Source organism: Lampetra fluviatilis, chromosome 27 (assembly GCF_964198595.1).
Source record: "Lampetra fluviatilis chromosome 27, kcLamFluv1.1, whole genome shotgun sequence".
Lineage (NCBI taxonomy): Eukaryota > Metazoa > Chordata > Hyperoartia > Petromyzontiformes > Petromyzontidae > Lampetra > Lampetra fluviatilis.
Window position 1 is genome coordinate 6,270,131 of NC_136301.1, and position 25,086 is coordinate 6,295,216.

Below are 25,086 nucleotides of genomic sequence, written 5' to 3' on the forward strand. Positions count from 1 at the left end.
ACTTGACGGGCACGGTCGGATCTGTACATAGGTGGGGTGACCATAATCCCATGCCCCCTCGATCTGCCGTCCTAAGCCTTGAGTGCGTTCGAGTCGGCGCCTCTTCAACGGCAAAGCCACGCAAACTCTCTCCTGAAGCCCTCTCGTCATGGCCAGCAGCAGCAGCAGCAAACCTCGACATTGTGGGCATTGAGCTCCTGAACGTAGAGTATCGCCACACACAACAACACAATTGCCCTCCGTAGCTTCTGCAACTCAACGCAACGTGCCAGCAGCATTGAACATTTTTTTACTTTCAATTGGGAGTTAATTTAGAAAAAAATACGTTTTGATTCTTGAAGGGTTCGCCTGTTACTTAACACATTCCTGCCGAGGGAGCTGGTAGGAACGTTGGGTTGCTCGGTCAATGGCCAGGGTCAACGGCGGCGTGGTGTATTCCGCAAATATGGCCGACTGTGAGGGCGGGCACAAGCCGGCGTGAGTAGGTTAAACGTTGAGATTTATAAGGGCACCACGGGGTGACCAGTCCCTCCCCACCCAGCTCCACCCCCCACCCAGCCCCACCCTCACCACCCAGCCCCTCCCCACCCTCCCCACCCAGCCCCTCCCCACCCTCCCCTCCGCACCAAGCCCCTCCCTCCCCACCTAGCCCCTCCCTGCACGACGGACGGACGGACACAATAATCCCCTGTGGGCTGGTGTAACCAGGAGGTTCCTACCAGTAAAATCCACTCTGAGGGAACTGTTTATATGCCCGATGGAATAAGAGTCTCCAACTCTTACGAGCCACCGCGTCTCTCTGGCCTTTTCGATGTGCCATGAAGATGGGCCATTGGCCCGAAAACGTTGCCTACATATTCTTTTTTGTATTTTAAAGCCACGGTGGTATAGTTGCGTGTGGCCGACACACTGTTGTACTTTCACGCGGGGTGAGGTGCGGTGATTCTTCTCACGTGGCTCAAGAAGGATTCGACTGTGCACCGGCGGACTCCTAACACCCCGTTGGCCAGGGCCCCCCCTCCCTCCCCCCGATCGTCACTCTTGACCAGAGGTCGCAACCGGGTACCCGATACCCGTACCCTACCCGATACCCGGCTACCCATACCCGGCCAGGTACGGGTAGCCGTTTGCGACCCTGGTGCGGACGGGTACGGGTACGGGTAGGCCGTGAGTCACTGGTGAGTAGCCGTTTGTCACTCATTTCGGGTAGGGTACGGGTACGGGTAGGGAACGGCTACCCGTATCCGGCCGGGTACGGGTACGGGTACCCATTTGCGACCCTGGTGCGGCCGGGTACGGGTACGGGTACGGGTACCCATTTGCGACCCTGGTGCGGCCGGGTACGGGTACGGGTAGACCGTGAGTCACTGGTGAGTAGCCATTTGTCACTCATTTCGGGTAGGGTACGGGTACGGGTAGGGAACGGCTACCCGTACCCGGCCGGATACGGGTACGGGTACCCATTTGCGACCCTGGTGCGGCCGGGTACAGGTAAGGAATCAAAACCCGTTTGCGACCTCTGCTCTTGACTCAGCGTGCTGCACCCTGCCCCCCCTCCCCCGGCGTGTGTTCCTGTTGTCATCGCAGTGCTGAGCATCGGCGAGGGAGGCTTCTGGGAGGGGACGGTGAAGGGACGCACCGGCTGGTTCCCCGCCGACTGCGTGGAGGAGATCCCCATCCGGCACGAGTCTCTGCAAGGTACGGACGCTGGTCGAGTCGGCGACGCGCACACGAAGGCAAAGATCCCCAGTATAATAGTAATAGGTTTTTACCCTTTCAACTGGTACAAAAACTGAAACCTTTATACAAGGGATAATGTATAAAGGTATCAGTTTTTGTACCAGTTGAAAGGGTAAAAGCCTATTACTATATTTTGCCACTGGTAAAGGAGATGTCTCGTAATCCCCAGTATAAGTCTGTGACAGACTGCTGGGGCAAGGGCTGTTAGCGGGTAGCACCTATGAAGGCCGGCATGGCACACGAGGGGGTGGGTGGCCATCAATACGCACGGCCGCCTTTGTCTTCCCGGTGGCGATGTTTTTACACACCGCACCCAGGTAGCAATTTGAGGCTGAGTCGATCTAAGGGAGAGGCCCAGGACCGGTTCAGATAAGTGTCACCGGGGTTGGCCGTGACCGGGAATCGAACTCGGGGCATAGCCGTGTTTGTAGCGCAGCGCGCTAACCGCTCCATGACCACACACACACGTACACACACACACACGCATGTGCACAAACGCAATACACAGGGGCTTCTTGGTGTAAATGATCACTTCGGTATTGCATTCCCCTGGCTCAGAGAGAGAAGGAGAGAATGGTGGGATAAGAATAGGCTTTACCCTTTTCTGGCAGTAAAACAGGAGGCTATTTGGATGTTCAGGTAACAAATAGACACACCTATCGCAAGGCATCGAGTCTGCATTAACCATACATGCTTGCGGTGAAACGTGCTTTGATAATAATGCACGCATTGTCCCCGAAATAGTTTGGCCTACGTCAGAGACAGCCTCCGTCATGGCCTTGTCTCACCAGTGCTAGACCAGAGATTGCCAAAAGGCAAACAGCACAAAGGCAATCCAAGTATCAAAGCATCAATGGCTCGGGTTGGGAAGTGAAATCTGGGGAGAGAATGAATCAAGGGCCACGGGAAACCCAAGACGAGCAGTTGAAGGCAGCCAGAACGGGCGCCAACAATTTCCCCAAGCTCTGGAGTTCCTATTGTTGTAATGTTTGGACAACTACGTCACAGAGCGATTATACATCTCTCTGATTTAAAGCTTTCGTGACTGCAGGGATTCATATTCTTGGTTCTTTCGGTAAAGTCACGTAGAAGGGAAATAATAAAATAATATTAATATAAAACAATAAAAATTATCACGACGTTTTGACTGCAACACAAGCAATCGTCATCAGGTGTGAAATCCACAGAAAGAAAATTGTGGATTTCACACATGATGATGATTGCTTGTGTTCCAGTCGAACCGTCGTGAGAAAAAACATTTTATTTTTATATTATTTTATTATTTCCCTTCTACATGACTTTACCGAAAGAACCAAGAATAGACATCTCTCCTCGCTCAAGGTTTTCGGACTTCACTGGTCAGTCGTCTTCTTTCGTATGGCTGCTGATGTAGATGCAGAGCAAGAACTACAATTTCACATTGAGGTGGTCAGGCCCAGAGTATCTGCGTCAGGAGCTAGTGGAGTGTATCCCCGGTGATGTCTCCTTCGTTTTTGCGGATCGGGGCATTGCGTCGTTATACGTTGTACGTTCTGTTCTGGATGACCATACTAGACAGGATAGTCACTGCTGCATAGTCTGCCTCTGCTCACCACACACGTGGAGTCGCCACGTTCGCCTTCACGGTTGGGACCTGGAGGCCCATCGTGGCGACCGCCGGTGACGACGCTACATTTCGCCATCGCTTCTTCTCCTGCCAATTCTTACCTTATTGTCTTACTTTATATTCACGGAGCGCCTTAGCTCAAGCCGCGCTTTACACAACGGTTAAAAAGCATCAACAGAAATCGAGAGGTGTCGACGGAAGGGCACAGCGCAAGGGCCGAAGAATGAGCGACCATAACAGAGGGCACGTGGGGGTCAGGAAAGGGCTTTAGGGGAGGGACGGGAAGGAGTGGAGGGGCGAGGGGAGCGAAGCGGAAGGGAACGGGCGATGGAGACCGTTTCCCCCCGATGTCTCACTGCCCAGTGGCTTTAAGGTGACCCTCTTGGGTTGCTGCCGACCTACGGATGGCGGCGGCTCCCACGACTGTCCCGATAACCTCCCCTTCCTCCGTCCTGCACGCATGCCCCGCCATGCATCGCAACGATCTCATCCCGATGATATCCACAACACACTATGCATGCCAAATTTTATCACGAAACTCGCTCACCCTATCCTGCCACAGAATTCCTCGCACCTTTGTCGCAGACGTTGCCCACGTGTTGTTCAACCGCCAGTGTCTCGCCCACTTTCCGTTTGCTCTGAGGAGGTACCAGCTCTCGGATCCGCAAAGTAGGGCAGATATTAATCCTGCCTCGAGCTTTCCCTATCTCTTCACGCCAAGGCAGACTTTTGTAACGCTTCCCCAAGTATCTTAACGTGAAGTGGGTCAGAACTTTTTTTGGCATTATAGCCAGGTGGGCTGCTGCTGCTGCTGCTACTTCTGATGGAGTGGGGGCTGCCTTGAGGTGGGCCGACTTCAATGTCAACTTCAATCAAGCAGAAGTCGATTGCAGTTTAGAGGATAGTGGATGGAGAATGCACGAGGTGGTGGCGGGGCTGGGACACGGCATGACGGAGCGAGGGATAGGGGTGGGGATGGGGGGCGGTAGGGTGGGGGGGTGATGGAGGGAGGGAAGTAGGGGAGGGAGGGAGGAAGGGATGGAGGAGTGAGGGACGCGTCACGAGGGAGGAGCACACGCGTGTGGCGCGGAAATGAAGCGCTCATCTGCCCCCCCACCCCTCCCTCCATAGCTCCACTAGATAAATGCGGCAGCCACACTCCTCGTTAGGTCTGCAACGATGCATGAGTTCGTCGGCTAAAAATCGATCGCTACGCTTGAGACGCACGTGATAAAATTGTGCGTGTGTGTGCATAAGAATCCGTTATTTAAGACTAATTTATTGGATGTGCTTTTTGTTGTTGTTGTTGTTGCAAATGTTATCTTCAGGCTAATGGAACTAACAAGACGGAACGAAAGGGGGCAGAACACACAAGGCAGACAAACTCACAAGCGAGATGGAAAAAGCGAATTGATTTTCGCCCCCAAATGTTGACGGTTCATGAATTTACAGGGACCGTTGAATCAGAATCAAAATCTTTATTTAGACTGGAGAAATCCGATGAGGTACGAAGCTCTTTTTCGCAGATGTCCATGTTAAAGTCTGCCAAGCGCGAGTTCGCTTTTCTTACAGAGGTATTGATCGCGCGCGTAGAAATCAAACTATTGCATTAAAAAAAACCCCAACTCGCGCGTTGTGTTTACCCTGCAATTTTGCAGCGTTTTTTGTTGTTGTCAAATTTAAAACAATTGAACAAACGCGGCCCATGGTCGCCGGCCTCGTCTCCAACTAACCTCGTGACCTTTCCTGACGTCACGGACGTCCAATAGTTCGATAATTGTTTTTTTACCCTTTTATCTGGCAACAAAACTGACACCTTTTTTACAAGAAGTCATGTTTGCATTGACCACAATACCTGCAGTCGGAATGCAAACAGAAAAACACACAACTCTGATAATGTATGCACTGTTCCTTGAAATTTGGCGTCATCTGGTCCAACACCATGTGAGACTAGGCTCTTAGCAAAGCTGTCTCGGGTGTGGACCAATCAATTTCAAGGACAGTGCATACATTATCAGAGTTGTGTTTTTTTTGTTTGCATCCGACTGCAGGTATTGCGGTCAATGCAAACATGATTCCTTGTAAAAACGTGTCAGTTTTGTTGGCAGATTAAAGGGTACAAAAAACAATTATCATATTTTGCTACTGGCAAAGGAGGTTCCAATGGTCCAATAGTTCACGAACCGTTTGGGAGCCTGCTCGGCTTCCACCCCTTGAGATGGAACTACGTTCACCCTCGTCCTTCGAACACCTCGAGTGGCTCTCCGCCCCCCCCCACTCACCGCTCTCCTCTCGTTGTTCTCTCTACTCTACCTCACACGCTCTCCACTCCGGCAACCAAGGGCTTGCTGATAAAACTTTCCAGTCAGCCTGCCCTCAAGGGAAGGTCACTCCCCCTCTGTTCTCCCAGGAAATCTCTTCCACTGGCCATCCACACTGCTGAGACTTTCGCCGCGGTGGCGAGATGTTAACTACCTCGCCTGCTATACAGGGGGTCGTGGGTTTGATCCCGACCCTGACTCCTATTGTATATTTGGAGTTTGTATGTCGCTCTCTCTCCCCGTGGTCGCGTGGATTTTTCTCTGGGTCCTCCGTTTATTTCTCCAAATTTAGAATTAACGTCACACTTTTAGAGTATTTGGCCGCTATAAATGTCCACATGACGAGCCACTTTGTTGAGCTCTCATTTGTGATGGCCAAGTGGCTTGTGAAAAAAGAGCTATCGAGCTCAGTGGGCCTTACCTGGTAAAATTAAAATAGTTTATAGTTTATTAGATTTTTTGTTCAGATTCAGACTCAATGCTGTCTTCCTCTTCTCCTCAATGACAGAGTGCCTCCCTTCTGATTCAATATTCGTGTTTGGGTTCGGCCATGTGGTCGTAGTTTTGTGCAAAAATTCTTCCCCTGAACCCTCCACCACCCGACGAGATTGTCACTTTCACAAAGATATGATTATTATTTCATACGCGGCCAGAATATCGATAAAATTCTGACCGATAAAGCTCCCCTCTCCCGCCGGCGGTAGACTTCAGGCTTTTTCATCATCGGCGTGCCATGACGTTTTCCTTCGGACTGCTTTGAGCTTCACCAGGCCGTGAACTCGGCAGGGCCCCTCACTCCCAATTTCTGACTTTCGCCGCCTGACGACGTTCAAAAGTGCCTCTACGTTGATGCCGAACGCTATCGCGAAAGAGCCCGGAGCCAACCAGCGAGCCTTGTGCTCGGTCGGTCACAATTTGATCGATTACAGTGACACGGATTAATACAGTTATTTGTAAAATGTGACCGTTTTGGAGGGCGGTAGAGGATTAATGGAACTACCACGATTCCTGACCCCAAAACAAACATGGGGAGGTCATTGGATTGGCTACGAAGAACGTGCGTTTTGAGACCGAGTAGAAATCTCTCTCTCTCTCGATGAAGTGTCCCCAATAACCTCAACTTTGTAATGCCATTTCCCCCTCGATCTCCCCCTGTGCCCTGTGGCATCCGTCTCTTTTCACCTCCCCTATGACAATGGCCCAAGAGGAGGCATTACTCTTCCCCTATCTCCTAAATACACCGTGCGTTGCCCTGTTTGTGCAGAATCTTGAGATGCGGTCCAATTTAGATGCTAATGAAATCCGAACCGCCCCGTATTTATTTGTGCGCGCGGCTCTCGTGACGGTATGTGTGGTAGGCAAGAGCGTGCAGTTGGCCGATTGATGGCAGGGTCAGGTGCTGCTGTCACATCCTCAGAGTGAAAAATGCAAAGTTTCCACCCAATTGAATGCTAGGGTGATGCTCATCTCTTTTGGCAGTCCGGGATGAGCCAGTGCTGTGAATCCCACATTGTGTTGAAGTGTTGGTTAAACAATCCCCCCACCACGCACCTGTAAATGGTGTTCGTCACGTGATGCGACGCGATTTTCTGCGCGATGTGAAATCACTAGCGTTTGACTTGGATTTGGAGCAGTTTGTAGCCGATGCCAGCGCTGTTTCTCTTAGACTTTTTTTTATTTATTCCACTGAAAATCGCACCCTGCGAATGCGACATGGGCAAATGCCTTCTCGCAGTGTTGCCACCATAGCCAGGCAACACCATTGTGGATAGTGTGAAGATGACTCGGAGATTGTGAATGGATTCAAGTCTATTGGGATTCTCCGGTGGGTGGATGCATGAAGTAATCTGATGAGTACAGCGAGGGTAATGTCTGTATGTTGAACTTCTTTCGCACCGTACGTAGCCAACCGTGCTAATCGAAGATGTAATGGGTCGATAGTGGCCGGACTGGGCCTATGGCAGGCTTCAAGGAAGCGACGATGACAAAGGAGAGGACAACAATGATGATGATGATGATTTGGAGGAGAGGAGATGACAACGACGACGAGGAGGAGGAGGGAGGAGGCAGCAGCGATAACAGCGACGACGATAATAACGACATGGATTAGAGGTCAGAAAAGGTCACGAGATTAGTGGAGACGAGGCCAATGATGGTGACCGTTGAAGTGACCATAGGCCGCATTTGTTCAATTATTTGATATTTGACGGAAAAAAACGATGCGAAATTTCAAGCTAAAAACATCTCGCGAGTTGGGGTTTTATAATAGTTCCATTTCTACACACACAACGAATACTTATGTAAGAAACGCGAACACGCACTTGGCAGACTTTAATATGGACATCTGTGAAACTTAGGGACATCTGTGAAACTACTGCACATCTGTGAAAAAGAGGTTTAAAGCTCATCGGATTCCTCCAGTATAAATACAAATTTAGATTCTGAATATAGCTATGACGTGACAGCAGCTCAGGTTCCCGTGTGTCTCTCAACCTTGGTCTACTACTCGCGTACACTCAATATTCCACGAGCTACACGTGCTCACTTTCTGTTGGAATCTGTGCCGAAGAGTCTAAAAGTTTACGAGTTCATTTGAGGTCAGCGTGGGGAACAGAATGACTGAGAAGGCCTGCCTGCCAAAGTCGATAAGCGGGGCTCCAGTGCACGTCCAGCATAATTGATCTCTCAATCCGTTTGCGGTTTTGGCAGTTTGAAGTTCTGGCAGTGAACCTTAAGCAATCATTTAGTCCTCCGTTATTTGATCAAACACCTGCAACGTTTATTTACGAACAATTCTCTCCGGTGCGGGATTGTTTGCTGACGCCGAAGTAGGCCGGACGACGATTCCGTACAAACGCGCGACGGTAATGTCGCAGCAGTCGGGCCTCTGTTCCCCCAGCATTAAGGTAGCACGCTGATGGCGAAAATCTTATCGGGAATTATTTCCCTAAAAACTAAAAAATCACACTCGACTTTTTAACGTTAGGCTTCCTCTGAAGCACCCAACCTCAGATCGATTTCCTTGTGGAAATTAGTGCACGATTATCACGGGGTCGCTATATTTAACCACCAAGTTACGTCCAGTATCTATGAATGTGCACGTGCTTAGAAATGTTCTCAAGCCTATCTGGACGGTGCCTCGTGCAACCCTCTCTGTGGTATCTCAGTACCCTGGGGGGACATTGGTTGGAGGTTTGGTGGGGAGGGGGGGGAGACGGAAGGATTTAATGAGTGGGCGACTGTAATTGGCAGTGACACTAAGTGTGCGCAATTGGTTTGGTAACAGACAAAGATCGGCGGGCAGTCAACTTCTGCTCGTGACAGTCGACCAAGGAGGTTGACCGGCACCGGAATGAGGTCCGGTTATCCGTTTAGCCGCCGCAAAATTGACACGAATTAGTAATCCCGTCAATATAACTATCACGGCGATCACAGTTTTTTTGCATCGCAAGTTTTTTTGTTGTTGTTGTTGTTCCAACGAAGCAACGCGATAAATATCGACGCGAAGTTGCCGATGGAAATAGAGCGTGGCGCTCATTCGTCGTTTCTCTAAACGAGGCTTGTTGTGCTGCCCATAAAAGCAGCGGCTTTTATGACAACTCTCTCTTGCGTTTCTCCTCTCTGAAGATTAGGCCACTGCCGAAAACGTCACCTGTTGTACATCTGTTGTGCAGTACAACCACGCAGAGATGAGGAATACTATAAGGGCTGTTGCCATTTATTAAAACACTCTCACACTCGGCATCCTACACTCACACCAGCGTAGGTGCACTCTCTCTCCGTCCTTCACCCGGACACTTTATAACTAATTGGACCCTACCCCGGCTATCCTTTTGGCTCTCTCACTCGTCTGCCCGGAGGGGGGGATCAGCCAACACCGCTCCGCGACGAGGAGAGAGACCCTAGTCCAGCCGGTCCCCAACGACGACCCCGCCCCCGTCACGGGGTCCCCCTTAAGAACCATTTGGGCGGCTCCTCCCCCTCAGCTCGGCCCCGCCCACGTTTCAGGAAGTGCTTTCTAAAAGCCCCTTACTAACCCGTGACGTCACGTCATCCTTGGCCCCACATGACTCTCAACACACTCGCACCTCCTTCCGCTCGCCCACTCATTGGTTACTGACAATGCTCCTCTACACACATCTGTATTCCTCTCTCGGCGCGGTATTATTTTGACGATTGGCTTCAATTTTTGTTATTTTTGTTGTTGCCCATGCACCACTGCCAATGCAGTATCGCCAAAAAAATTACAATATATACATTCCTCACACCCCAGGCCTCCCGGGAACAAAGTCACGGTTTTTCACTTAAGTAGTGTAAATACGGCCCTTGTTTTCGTATGGACTACACTATCCTTTGGAGTTAGCCTTAAAGGGTAGCTCCTTGAGTGACACCTTTGAACCATTTTGGGGGGGGGAAATATTCAGCTGTGGTTCATTGATCGTAGTGTGGAGTTTGTGGGGGGCTCGTTGGGGCTCAGTGTAGGGGTCACGTAGAGGGTGACAAACCACGCCCATAGAAATGAGAGTGGGAGGAGCTGCTGTATACCAGGCGAGGTCATTAACCATCTGAACCCAGATACCACCCCACTTTTCGGGGCCACCTGAGGTGGCATCGCTTTAGCAGTTCCAATTTTTGCGTGGTCAACAACCGTGACTTGTGCGTAAAACCGTTTGAAATTATTGGGGCTCTCAAATAATGATCTCTTATTTGCCGTGTAAGTACACCAGTGGGGACCCAGATTAGCAAAGCGGGCTACGTACGGTGGTGCGAGAGAAGTTCCAACGTACACGCGTACGTACATGTGCTCGCCAACTCGAGTGGTACAGATTTCTTCGACCTTGGGCCACGGACTACTAGGACCAAGTGGCAGCCCAGTTGCTCGGGGCCAAGTTCGCAACGGACCTGCTGCTTGACGCTATTTAGATGCACCCCCCCCCCCACCTCTTTTATAAGGTGACTCAATTTAACAGTGCCCCCCCCCCCCCCAATTCCACGCGCATAAGCGCGGTGCCCGCGAACGCGAAGACACCCAAGGAAAAATTACAGGACACGCGACGAATGTAAATAAAATAGGGCGACGTGTAAAAATAGCCCATGGACGGCTACGGGGCCGGCGGCGGTGGAGTAACACCAGCGCCACGCACGCAGCCGGCGTGTAAATGATAACCATAATGGGGGAGACGCTCCGCTCCGCACCGCTCCGCTCAGTGCCGCTCCCCTTTTTCGTGTTTCTGCGGTTCCCGCGGTGACGCGTCGCCATTCTCGGGCCGCTTGTCCCGGTTGATAAACGATCCAATATCGAGGCAGTCCGCCGGTTCGGGTCGCGTGTTTTTTTTTTGCTTGTGCACTCGCGCGCGCGTTAGCAAGCTCAGAAGCGCGTTAACCTTTACCGCCCACGTTTTCACGCTTGGTCCCTGAAGGTCCCAGCGTCGTTAATTTATGAACAAAAAAACTTATTTTTTTAAACAACTATAAACTATTTTTTTATTTTACCAGGTAAGGCCCCGCTGAGCTACGTGACTCTTTTCCAGAAGCCAGCCGGCTATCGCAAATTATAGCTCAACGGGAGTGGCTCATCTTCACGTGGAACATTTGTAGCGGCCAAATACTCGAAACGCGTGATGTTGATTCTAAACGTGGAGGGAAAAACCAGAGGACCCGGAGAAAAATCCACGCGACCACCAGGAGAGAGAGAGAGAGAGAGACACACACAAACTCCAAATATACAATAGGGGTCAGGGTCGGGATCGAACCCACGACCTCCTGTATACCAGGCGAGGTAGTTAACATCTCGCCAACGCGGTTCCGTCCCTCCGCCTTTGCCGTTTACTTAATTTTATTTCAACCGCCACCGTTATTAGTGGGACGGCAGGGGGGAAGGGGGGGTGCGGACGAATATGACGGCGAGCGTTGATTGAACGGTGGTGGCGAGGGGCGGGCGGGCGTGCAGTCGGGGTGAACCGTTGTACACAGTAATTAATGCAGCTTGTTATTTGTGCTGTCAATCACGTGGCAGTGGTGGATTTCCATCAAGAGCTGTGGGCAAGACGGCACGCTAAGAAGCATTGCCTGCACATTGTGCCTTCCCCTCCCCCCTCCGCCTCCAGTAGAAATGTGATGTTGCGTCTCACCAAGCCGGACCTCTTCTCTTCGTCACGCCACGACGAACGGGGCCGCCGTTCTATATAGCGCGCAAACGCCTTTCCGAGAGTATCGGTCGTGAGCGGAGTAACCTTTGCCCATTATTGATGAAGCAAGCAGCAAGGGCCGGGGCGGCGCAGCCGCAGCCTTGGCATGGGAGATGCCATAACATCTCGGGACGTGGGAACTCATTGACGAGGTGTCTCGTTTCGCTCCGAAATGCGCGAGCAACCCATCGTTTCCCAGGAGGCATTTGAGTCAGGGGGGGTTGGGGTGGCCGGCTGATGGGAAAACGGGGTCTCAAACGGTTAACGAAAGAAAAGAAAATCTATAAAACGTTGCTCTCAACCGGTGAGATTGATAGCCAGTCTAATGGAATTGGTTTAATTTGTTTTTGTGGCATTCGTTGGAGAATGTTTTACATTCTCGGCTTAGCTCTGCCAGTTATTGATGTTACATTTACGTAGAAGCGGTTTGGTTGAAGCAAACGAGTGGCCAGTGGTGACCTGCGGGTTTAATATAAGAATGAAAGATTAATGTGAGGTTTAATGTAAGATTAACCTTATTTTCAATGGTCATGGAATTCTTTAATTCCAATCAACCGAGTGGTTATTGTTTTTTGTGCACCACTGTGATGAATTCTCAACGCGTGATTGCAATCACCTTCACACCGCGCACGCCAACGGCTCGGAGCGCTGCTGGAGATCGTTGAGTTCCCGGCGAGCTACTGGCAGGACTCGATGCGAACGTGATCCCCTTAAACTCTCAGTGGAACCGCGAGAACTCCGATTAGAAGTGACAGATTATCATCCGAGACGAGTCGCATTTCAGCAAATGCGAACAATTTACCGTGTTGCGTTTCACCTCGATTATTAGGTTTTAGCTCCTAATCCTACCTTACTTTAATTATATGCAGTGCCCTAACTAAGGCCTTAACTAAGGCGCTGGACAGAGAATTAGCAATTGCCCAGTGAACCGGTATGATGAAATAAAGATGAGTTTATGAGAAGAATGGGAGTACACGATGAACATGACAGTGCGTGAATTCAACGAAGATGAAAGTGACAGCGAGTGAATGATGATGATGAGTGAGTGTGATGGAGAGGGGTGATGATGATGACGCTGCTGTTGTTAATGATGGGGGAAGGGAGTTTGGGGCGAGAGAGGGAACGTACGACGTGTAAATCGTCAGGCCCGTCTGGGAACAAGTGGAAGTGAAACGCGGACGAGGAACGAGGTGGAGAGTGAGACAGAGAGGCGGTGGCGGTGGCGGCGGCCCACTCTTTATTCCCTTGACTTGAAGAGACACCGCGTGGCCATGCGGCATCATCGCACGTCTCACGGAGGCGTCTTCCCTTCCCACGCGTTCAAGGGGAGCGTCTCGTCGTATGCTCTCTTTTTTTTACGATCAGAGGAAACAAGAAGATGCTCGGTGTATACACCATTGATACCTCATTTGCCAGTAACAAAAATATAATTGGTTTTTTACCCTTTTATCTGGCAACAAAACTGACACCTTTTTTACGAGGAGTGCGCCTTTTGTCGTCATCTGGTCCAACCCATGTGAGACTAGGCTCTAAGGAAAGCTGTCTCGGGTGTGGACCAATCAACTTCAAGGACAGTGCATACATTATCAGAGTTATGTTTTTTGTTTGCATTATGACTGCAGGTATTGTGGTCTATGCAAACATGACTCCTCGTAAAAAAGGTAGCAGTTTTATTGCCAGATAAAAGGGTAAAAAAACAATTATCATGCTCGGTGTAGTCGGCACTTTGCTGCGTTCATCATTTCGTTTTTTTTAATGCTTTGCTTTATGTAACCCCCCCCCCCCCCCTTTTTAAATGAAAGATTTCACAATAGATTTCACGCTCTGCTCTCCTTACCCCTTCCCTCTCTCTCTCTACCCCCTCTCTCTCTCTACACCCTCTCTCCCTACTCCATGTCTATGGACCCCTATGTTTTCTAAGTAATATTTATTATAAATATGTTTTACGACAAGTGCTGCATCTGCACCCAGCCCTTCTCGAAGTCCTACGGCCTCCGACGGGTAGCTCAGCGAGGGGCGATGCGCGGGGGTCTTGTCGGATGTGGTGAGATGTTTACTACCTCGCATGGTGTACAGGAGGTCGCGGGTTCGATCCCGACCATGACGCCTGCTGCTGTATATTTGGTGTTTGCGCGTCTCTCTCACCGTGGTCACGTGGATTTTTCTCCGTGTCCTCCGTAGTTTTTTTCCCCCCTCCTAATTTAGAAACATGCGTTGAGAGTGTTTGGCTGCTATACATTTCCACGTGATAAGCCACTTCGTTGAGCTATCATTTGTGGCCAGGTCGCTTCTGAAAAAAAGAGCTACATAGCTCAGTGGGCCTTACCTGGTAAAATAAAACATTGTTTAGTTTAATCCCACTCTGTGGGTTTTATCGGCAAATATCAACAAATCATACGAGTGATTTGACAACGACGTAAATAAGCAGACAGTACACCTCCTTTAACTTATCCGTCTCTCTCCGCCAAAATATAAAAGTTTATTTTTACAGACCGCATCAGCCGCACGGCAATCACCTGGGAGCGCGTAACTTCAGGTGCGTTGGTTCTCATCACGAGCAAAACTCTGGACTGGTTAAGACACTCATTGCTTCAATTAATATTCGTGAACTGCCCAATGTTTATTGGCACGCGCCCTCTTTGGTAGATATGGGTCCGAGTTGGGACGCAATAGCCATATAGTACGTGACACAAAATAATCATGAGCGTTATTGTGGAGAATATAAGTCACAAATTAAACGTGTAGACAATTACCGGTGCAGGCTTTGATTTTCTTTAACCAATGCTGCTGCGAGAATTCACTCCTAGAAGGCTGTGTGGCCAATTGGATGTGTAAAAATATTTGCTTTTGTTTATGTAAAGCAGGGGTGGGGAACCTTTTTTCTGCCAATGGCCATTTGGATATTTATAACATAATTCGTGGGCCATACAAAATTATCAACATAAAAATTAGACTGTTATATTTGGTCAAACGTTTAATTAACTCACCCCTAATGCGATGGCTGGAACTGCTTCTCTTTGGCGAGGCGTGTGATGTTGGCTGCTATTGATGATGCTGCTGCTACTCGCAACTGCTTTTCCAGGTTTGCTCCTAGATTTATTGAATTTCGAGTCCTGCCTGCAGTTGCCTTGGCAGGGCCACACCAAATGATATCGCGGGCCTCGTACGGCCCGCGGGCCGGACGTTCCCCACCCCTGATGTAAAGAGACAGCTATGTTGAGTATCGACTTACCTGGGAAACATGAAACGTTAGCCCAACTTTGGCTCAACAGTTCCAAGCACGTGCAGACGTTGGACTAACGCTGGGCCAACAGTTCCAGCCACGGCCCAACGTTGGCCCATATTTGGGCCAAAAGTTCCAACCACGTAAAGACGTTGGGCCAAGGCTGGACCAACGGTTCCAACCGTGGGCCAGCGTTGGGCCAACAGTTCCAACAGCAACGTCAACTTTGGCCCGACGTTGTTTTACTGGGTGGCGGGCTCGCTTCACCGTGCTTTGTAACATTGCGCGCGTGTGTGTACTCTGATGGTGTGGCCAATAACCACTCGTGCCAATTTATTTATCCAAGATAGCCTCGCTGAGTCTCAGGACTCTTTTTCCAGGAGAGAGGGGGGGGGGCCTGCATTGCGATGTTCGAGCCGCAATATTCATGATGCACTCGTCTTGTAGGAGGAAACCAGAATACCCGGAGAAAACGCGCCGTTACGAGACAGACGGACGGGGGAGGGGGGGGTAAATGTTCAAAGCTCTGCACCGATGGATTCAAGTGTCCATTGCTGGCCTTCAATCTTCCTGACCACCTCGCCGGCCCCTTACATCGCCTGGCATTTCCAGGGAGTCTCCCGCACAAGTACCTAACCCAGCAAAACATGCCCGACGTTTGCCCCACTGACTACCTATTACATACAGGATTGGAGTATAATGCCTCCTCGTCTTCAAGAGTCTCCGGTCAATCTGCTCCGTCCCTACCTCGCCGATTAGCGCGCAAGCGAGCGAGCCAGCTTCGACAGACCCGAGCCGACTCCGACCACGATCCCGCGGCTCGCGCTGAACCCGCCGCTCGTGCGAACCTCGCGCGCGATGCACGGCTCGACGCAATCTCGTGGGGTTCGGTCTCCGGCCCAAACGCGCTGGAACCACGGCTGCCTGCTCACGCTCGGGATCCATCCCCGAGCCTGAGCCCGTTCTGCGACAAACTCAAAAGCGGCGTCGTTGCTTCAGAGAGCCTACTTCGGACGCGCGATCGGCGCGCACTCGTGGATGGACCGTTACTCATATGGGGCGCGCAATAACAAATATCCTTACTTGCTTGCTCAACTTTGCTTGGCTCCTGTGATGGAAGGAGGAGGAGGGAGGAGGCCACGGCGCCTTAGGCTGCCGTTGCTTGACGATGCTGATGTCCTCTTGTTTCAGACACGCGGGAAGAGAGGGGAAGGCGACTCTTCAGGCACTACACGGTTGGTTCCTACGAAAGCGTCGACCCCAGGTGAGATGCCTCCTCCTACCTGTGCCACTCTGGCGGTGACGCAGCGCCGGTCAGAGCTACTGTGGGTGGGTGGGGGGGGGGGGCCACACCGTTGGCAATGTGGCTCGGCGGGTCTCGCCTGGCAGTAAAAACAACGAGGAAAGTGGCCAAGTTACGTCGTTTTTACCATCGCGATATTTTACGCCGCGTTGCCCATTGCCTGTCCGCCAGGTGGCGCCAGCGCACCGTGAGTTTAGCGAATTGAACGTCGACGGTTTGGCGATGATTGCGTTTTGGCAGTGGTGCACAACCACAGATAATAATAACAGCAGCAGCGCAATACAATGCAAAACAAAGCATTCGTGAATAACAGCTGCGTGGCCATTAAAATATAAACGAAATATATGGCGGGCGACGTTTTTTTGGGGTAAATGTTTCGTCTTCATGGCGCACGCGTAAGAGAGGCCAGGGATAGTTGATGAGGGTTGGCGTCTCTCTCTCTCTCTCTGCCCTTGACACCACGAAACCTGCTGACAGTTGCACTGGTGGACGCATCGACCTAACGGGAACATCTCCATGATGAATGTAAATTTAAAGACAGGGCACAGTAGTGCGACCATGGCCATCCCAACCCAAATTATGGACCACAGAGCAAACCCATAGATTGTCCCTCCCCCGCGCCTCCGATTAGCGTGCGTACGGTGCGAACGAAGTTCAACATACGTACATACATAGAGATGCATACATACGCACAGAGATGCATGGCCACAAAACCAGAACTCTGGGCCACAAAGTAAACCCACAGAGACACAGAGAGACACAAAGAAACGGATAGAGATACATGAACAACAAGCTACAGTAGTGTGAATGTGGCCACGAAACCCAAACTCTGGGCCACAAAGTAAACCCACAGAGACACAGAGAGATACATAGAGACGGATATAGATGCATAGCGCTACTTTAAAAGTGTGACCGTGGCCAGGCAACCCAAACTATGGAACGTATAGTCAACCCATAGGGACACATAGTCTCATGGAGATACAGAGATACACAGAGACACATACACACTCGTAAAGGAGATACACGCAGATAACATAACAGACAAATGTGCAATTAAAACTACGGACCGCGTGGCAAAGCCACTGTAGTCTGCATTCCTTCAACGGAGGAGGAACACCAAAACGGCATGGACTCTCTCCCCTGAAGCCCTCCTCTCGGCATGGCCAGCAGACCTTGACGTTTGGCATTTCGCTCCTGAACCCCATTTACATTGCCTCATCCTCCCAACACACCGACTGTCAAGTCAACCGGGTTCATAATGTTCGCCTATTCCAATCTAATTGCAAGCGCATCACTTATTGAGGCCCTATTGTGATCGGAGCGACGCGCATTGCCACATACCACGGTGTTTACCACCGAGATTGCTAATCAGAGGAGACTCTCTTTAAATGTGTCCATCTGATGCGAACTTGAATAACCCTCCGCGCCAACTCGACACCAACGGGTGAGAGGAATTCGATTTGGCGAAACTCCCTTGGAACAAAAAAAGCGACGTTCGCTTTGGCCAATTCAGCTCGGCGAGAGAGCGGTTCACACGCCGCCGCTCGCAGGTTCGTCGATTTTTCACGTCACGGCGCCGCGCACCGAAGTCGGCTCGTTCACGCGGACGTACGCCGGGCCGAAGTGATTTCGAAACGTATTATGCCACGCTGCACCCCACTGGCGGAGGATACATCACTCGACCATGTGACTGTAGCGGGGGGAAGGTGAGGGGTGGGGGGATAAAAAAAACTAAAATTGCTGATGTAGAGATTTGCAGCGGCCAATCAGGAGAGACCTTTATCCACAGCATTCCCGCCTACACCTTGCTCTGATTGAAATGCGCATCTGCCTTGAGCCACTTGTTCAAACTGGATCAGATTATATTCATGATGCGCGCGCTACAACGCCGGATGAAGCTGTTTGTGAAAAAAAAATGTTGCTCCCAAGAAACCCGGCCGTGCATTAATTTCGCCCAAAAATGTGAAAGTCTGATGAGAAATGTTTTTTATCGTGAAATATGTGTGCACGTTGCCTACGAAATGTGGCCTCCCCTGCCTGCAGTGACTGCCAGGGATGTAACAAACTACTTTCTTCTGCTGCTGCTGCTGCTGCTGCGTTGGCATTGGTGCACAAGCACAATTAACTAAACACATTCGTCAATAACTCTGCGGCCTTAGAAGGAACAACAAATATATATTATAATATATATAGAGAGAGTAAGTGACGTTTCGGAGCAATAGCCCAAAACGTTACCTATTGTAGAGATTTTACTGGTAAGAACCTCCTGGTTACACCAGCCCACAGGGGATTATTATGTCCATCCGTCCGTCGTGCATCCAAAAATGGGAGGGGTGGAGCTGGGTGGAGAGGGGAGGGGCTTGGTGGGGAGGGGCTGGGTGGGGAGGGGCTGGGTGGGGAGGGTGGGGCTGGGTGGGGGGTGGGAGGGGTGGGGCTGGGTGGGGAGGGGCTGGTCACCCCGTGGTGCCCTTATAAAACTCAACGTTTAACCTACTCACGCCGGCTTGTGTCCGCCCTCACAGTCGGCCATATTTGCGGAATACACCACGCCGCCGTTGACCCTGGCCATTGACCGAGCAACCCAACGTTCCTACCAGCTCCCTCCGCAGGAATGTGTTTTTACAGCCGCAATGTTACTGAGGGTAGTAGCGGTTGACCCCTACGTGACCTGCTGGACCGTCATGATTCTGGTTCCTGACACTGGTTGATTAACTCTTGCCTTTGTGATGCATTGTTAGCTCTATATTCGAACTACAATAGAATCTACGTTGTGTAAAAAAAAAAATGTAATCATATATAAATTGGAAATAATCAGTTGTTGTACGTGGTATTCAACGCCTGTAATGTAATCATAACAATTCATTTTAAGTTGCGTTATAAGTTTATTCATTACATTACGAGAAAATGTCCACGTTAGGCAACGATCACCCCCAAGACCCACCCCTCTGCCCTTCAACCTTTGCTTGACATTTAAATGTGTACCGTTATAAAACTAAACTATGTTTATTTAACCAGAAGTGACCTCGCCGCAAATGATAGCTAAGCGAAGTGGCTTATCATGTCGAAAACTATTGCAGCCAAATACTGTAAATGCACGTTGTTGTAAATGCGCTTTGTTGATTATTAATATGGAGGGGAAAACCGGATGGTCCAGAGAAAAATCCACACGACCACGGGGAGAAAAAGACACGCAAACTCAAAATATACAGGAGGCGTCAGGGTCGGCTTCGAACCCACGACCTCCTGTACACCAGGCAAAGTAGTTAACATCTCTTAGCCACCATGGCGCCCACCGCTCATTTACACGAGGACCTGGATCGGGGCAAGGAGGTGTTAACAATCAAGAGAGTTACTTGAAAACATAAAATACCCACACTGACGCCACCACACACACAGCTTAGCTGCGACAACCTCGCAGTCACCGGAATAAACACCCGACACTTCGGAAAACCAATTTTAAACAAAATGCAATTTCCCTACCTCCTCTCAACGCACCGCGATAAACGGCGTGAGAACGACGAACGGGGATCAGACTCGAAGGGGGGTGGGTTTGGGGTACCCAGCAAGGTTTATTGGTGCGGTTGCAACGATGCATGAAACGTGTTGGAAAAGGATACAAATCTTCTTGGTTCTTTCGGTAAAGTCACGTAGAATGGAAATAATAAAATAATACAAATAAAACATAATAAAATAATTCTCACGACGTTTCGGCCACAACACAGGCAGCCGTCCTCAGGTGAAGAACAGGTCTGTCGAGAAGACAGAGTCTGAACCCACGACCTCCTGTACATTCAGACTCTGTCTTCTCGACAGATCTGTTCTTCACCTGAGGACGGCTGCTTGCGTTGTGGCCGAAACGTCGTGAGAAATATTTTATTATTTTATTGTATTATTTTATTACTTCCCTTCTACGTGACTTTACCGAAAGAACCAAGAAGATGAATCCCTGCAGTCACGAAAGCTTTAAATCGAAATTTAATCAGAATATTTATTTTTACTGGAGGAATCCGATGAGCTATAAAGCTCTTTTTTCACAGATGTCCGGTAGTCACAAATGTCCAGAAGTGGTCGGCCTCCGTTTTGGGTCCAGTCCCGAGAGCCCCAACTCGCAGCAAACTCAGCTGGCTGCACGCGAACTCCGGTCATCCTCGCAACGGCGGCTTTTGGCTAAGCCGTCAAAGAAAGACGGTGGTCACCGCATCATCGTGCTTTCTGGTGCATTTATGCGGCCGTCTGGAACGTTCTTCCTTCCAATATTTGGAAGCCATTGGTAGCTATAGCACTATTAAATCGTCTAGATTAAAAACTAATTTCGTTAGAACTGCTTTTTGTGTTTAGTTGTCCTTCCCCCACATCTCCGATTAGCACGGTTGGCTACGTACGGTGCAAAAGAAGTTCAACGTACGTACATACGCGACCATCAGGGGGAACCGATGATGTCATCAATACAATCCGGGTTCTCCAGGACCGCACGTGGAGTCATCGTTCTGTCCGAATGCAACCGGTTCTTGACCAGGTCACTGGAACATTTAGGTTTCCCATAAAAAAATCCTCGTTTGCGTTTTTTTTTTGTTACGGCAGGCGAAAAGGCAATGCTGCCTGCTGTAAGGTTTGATTTGATGAGTCAAAGGACTCCGGGTTTTCAAGTGCGAAAAAAATTCTCCAGTTGCCGTAGAGCAGTGTTCTTCACTAATTTTCAGAAGGGGGGGGGGGTCACTTTATCCGATAAGACATCAAATCAGTGTGAGGGCCGCCACACATTTGAAACCATTGAGGGTTTGACAGCAGCACGATGATGATGGTGGGGGGTGTTATCACTCTTTGTGTCTTGTCGGGGGGGGCACACGTCATGGGCTGCACTAAAGGCCTCCAGGGACCACACTAAAGGCCACGCGGGGCCTTGCAATGAAGAACGCTGCCAGTGATGTTGTCAGTGGCAATGGATGCCATGTTTCGGGTATGCGATTTAAAACGCGCGCCACCTACACGGGGGGATCTGGTTCTCCCAGTGGTCTCCTCGGTCGGAGGATTCTGACCCGTAGGTGTGACTACAGTCGTCCGCCAGCGATCACCGCAGGTGGTCGCCCCCTGCAAGTTGAACGTTATCATAGGAGAGCGTTGGCGGAGGTCGTGAAAGGTCCCATGTTGTAGATGGTCACTCCGAACTATGAATGCCCTGAGAGTGGCATTGTGTTTTTGCTGTTCGCCTTTTGGCGTCCTCTGGTCGAACACCGTTTGAGACTGGGCTCTCAAGAAAGCTGTCTCTGGTGCTGGTGTGTACCAATCAGATTCAAAGGCAATGCCATATATTTGACCGGAGCATGTTTTTGTTTGCATGTTCACCGCAAGTACCGTGTGTGGTTAATGCAGACAGGATTCATTCTAGATTTCAACCTCAACCTCTCGCTTCTAGCCCTGCCGACTTCTCCCCGCCCCGCACATTCCTAGTCCCGGACGTCCACACTTATATAAACTCCTTAGCCCCGGAATTTCTCCCACTTTAGTCAAATATTTTCTAGCTGTGATTTTCACACTTGATGATGATTGCTTGTATTGCAATCGAAACGTCGTGATTATTTTATTTCATGTTTTACCTACGTAACTTTACCGAAAGAACCAAAGAGTACAGACAGGATTCTTTGAAAAGGGATTCTGTTTAGGTTTTTAACATCTTAACACAACTGTTTTATTGCCAGAAAGGGTAAAACCTCATTGTCGTGTCACCGTTGGTTACAGCACCTCCGATTAGCACGGTTGGCTACATACGGTGCGAAGGAAGTTCAACATGACGATCGAAACGTCGTAGGTTTTTTTTATTCTTTTTACAAAAAAAAATTCTATCTACGTGACTTTACCGAAAAAACCATTAATATACGTAGATTCATGCCTTTTGTGTTTAGTTTGTTGTCCTTCCCCCGCACCTCCGGTTAGCACGGTTGGCTACATACGGTGCGAAGGAAGTTCAACATGACGATCGAAACGTCGTAGTTTTTTTTATTCTTTTTACAAAAAAAAATTCTATCTACGTGACTTTACCGAAAAAACCATGAATATACGTAGATTCATGCCTTTTGTGTTTAGTTTGTTGTCCTTCCCCCGCACCTCCGGTTAGCACGGTTGGCTACATGCCCCGTCCGTAAACACATCGCCGAGCGCGCCGTAATGCAAAGTGGCGAATACAATACGCTCCTGCCGAATGCCAGTCCATGCCTCGGGCCACGATGATGTCTCTCCGAGCTGCACACGAAGCCTGCTTGCCATCGTACACACCTGCTTTGCTCACCTGGACGTCCGCACGGCCCTTCTCTCACCGATACCGCAGTGTGCGCTCGCTTAGAGTTTCCGAATCAAAATGTCCTCCGCACATGCCCAGCTCTTCTCTACCATCTGCATGACAGTTCCGTTCAAAAAAAAGAAATCGATTTCTCTCAAGCGTGTTGCTTTCTGCTGCTTTAATCGCATTCATCAAAATTCACCTTCCCAGGAATAGTCAATAACCGCCCCCAAGGCCTCTCCCAGAAGTACCGGCACCCTTGTAATCCCGCCGTTTAATATCAGGGTATAATATGAAGACGTTTCCAGTCCCGTTTGTAAGTGTTGCCTACTCAATGTCAGGGTACAATGTGAGATGTTTCCAGCCCCAGTTGTAAGTGTTGCCTACTTAATGTCAGGGTACAATGTGAGATGTTTCCAGCCCCAGTTGTAAGTGTTGCTTACCCAATGTCAGGGTACAATGTGAGATGTTTCCAGCCCCGTTTGTAAGTGTTGCCTACTCAATGTCAGGGTACAATGTGAGATGTTTCCAGCCCCGTTTGTAAGTGTTGCCTACTCAATGTCAGGGTACAATGTGAGATGTTTCCAGCCCCAGTTGTAAGTGTTGCCTACTCAATGTCAGGGTACAATGTGAGATGTTTCCAGCCCCGTTTGTAAGTGTTGCTTACCCAATGCAACTTTGATCGAGCTGTCTATCCAGCTGGTGAATAATCGCGTCAGTATTATCACCTTGCTTCTTACTGCTTTGTCACGATTGAGTTTCTTTATGAGTTGTCTTTGCATTTTTTTTCTTTCTCCACCTCTATTTTTTATGGCATTTTGAGAATGTTTTTCGTTTCCTGCTTGCCATTCGTGTCAACAAAATGTGTGGTTCCTCCCGGTTCCAAAGACCTGGCAGAATTATCCCCTTCAAAACGTCCCGGACTCTATGGTGACCCTGTGTTAATCCTACCTGTAACGTATTCTAAACCTATATTGCTGGAGCCTATCTCACCACCAAGATCAATTACTGCAAAGAGAAATGTATAAAAAAAAATGTGTTGCCGTTGAGCATCTTCCATTCCCCTCTGTCGCCCTTGGCAAATGCTCAGTCCGATCTTAAAAGGTTTGCTTACCTGCCTCACTCGTGCGCTTAAAACTGGACTCATAACCACATCTCTCAGCCATCACGTCTTCTAGCGATGTGTCCTTCCTAAGCCCACTTACGTCCCTTCAAAGTTCATGTGATGTCTCTGCTCTGTGTTTGTTCCCTGATTCTCGTCCTCCTCTTTCTGTCTCTCGGTGCAATTCCTAACATCCAATCCACCCACAGAAGGATTTTAACAGCCCGCATTTTTTGCTGACGAGCCTCTAGATTGTCAAAACCGGTCCAAGAGTGTGCTTTCAGAAACAAATATAGATGGGACAATATTAATCTAGGAAGCCCTTAGACAAATTGATCAAAATAATATGTTGGCGTGGTGGAACAAATCCTTGTATATTAAATATTTCAGATCAGTGGTTTTAGATGGTGGGTGACAATTGGAGATAAGAATGCCATTCCATGCGGTAGGTTGAGCTGGTGAAAGGTATTACTGTCCAACATGCTGAGATCTGTTGGCTGCTAAAATCCGTCAGTTTTGCTACCCCCTTGGATCAAATGAAAATATCTATTTTTTCACGAAAGCGCCAAAAACGTCACGCTGGCATCGGCATCTTCCAGAGCTAACCCACGAATTTTTTTAATGTCACGATTACTCCCTGCATTTTCTCAAAAAAAATAATCGGAAAGTGACCACCTTTTTACTGCGGGCCCCTATACAACAGATTATACAACCATTTACCAACGTATTTTCATGAACAGCACAGTCTTGCATTTGTAAAAAAAAAAAAAAGTAGTTCCATTACGCTTGGTAAAATCAATTGCAGCATTAGTACAAAAAAACTGCCGGTGTATAATAAATGCACTGTACATACAGATAATATATTTTAATAAGATCTATTTAAAATATATATCCAATGGATAATTGAACGAAGGCCCTGCTTTGTCTGCATTTGAGCCGAAACAAAGCAAATTTACTAGCACGACCATGTTGGCTGCCGCCTCGGGAAAATATCTTGGAAATCGTTTAAGTCAGCAGAATTCACTCCCATTCATCGTGGCTGCCAAGGTCAAAGGTTAAAGGTTGATAAGTCGCACTGACATTTCCCAGTATTCCTACTCGTTTAAGAGTGTTCGTAAAATAGATGTGCGCACCCAATTACTGTACCGTATACTCGGAGCCTATAATTCGTATTACAACTCAGACACGCGCACACACGCAAACGCATCGTGCGATTGATAATCGAAAGGCTCTGCGGTAAACAATTTCAGAAATAATCATTCGGGTAGGGAAATACCGCGAGAATGCATGCAACCAAATCAAAAATTATAGGAATGACTTAAAGCGTAG

The 25,086-nt window shown here is 49.3% G+C and overlaps 1 protein-coding gene across 1 annotated transcript in view; it reads left to right on the forward strand.

Annotated features, from left to right (window-relative positions):
* LOC144942335 (SH3 and multiple ankyrin repeat domains protein 2-like) overlaps positions 1 to 25,086 on the forward strand; it is a 362,265-nt gene that overhangs the window by 274,208 nt on the left and 62,971 nt on the right. The window contains exons 14-15 of the mRNA XM_078869142.1: positions 1,588 to 1,698; positions 16,270 to 16,342. Of these exons, the coding sequence (XP_078725268.1) occupies positions 1,588 to 1,698; positions 16,270 to 16,342 (184 nt within the window). The remainder of the gene's footprint in view (positions 1 to 1,587; positions 1,699 to 16,269; positions 16,343 to 25,086) is intronic.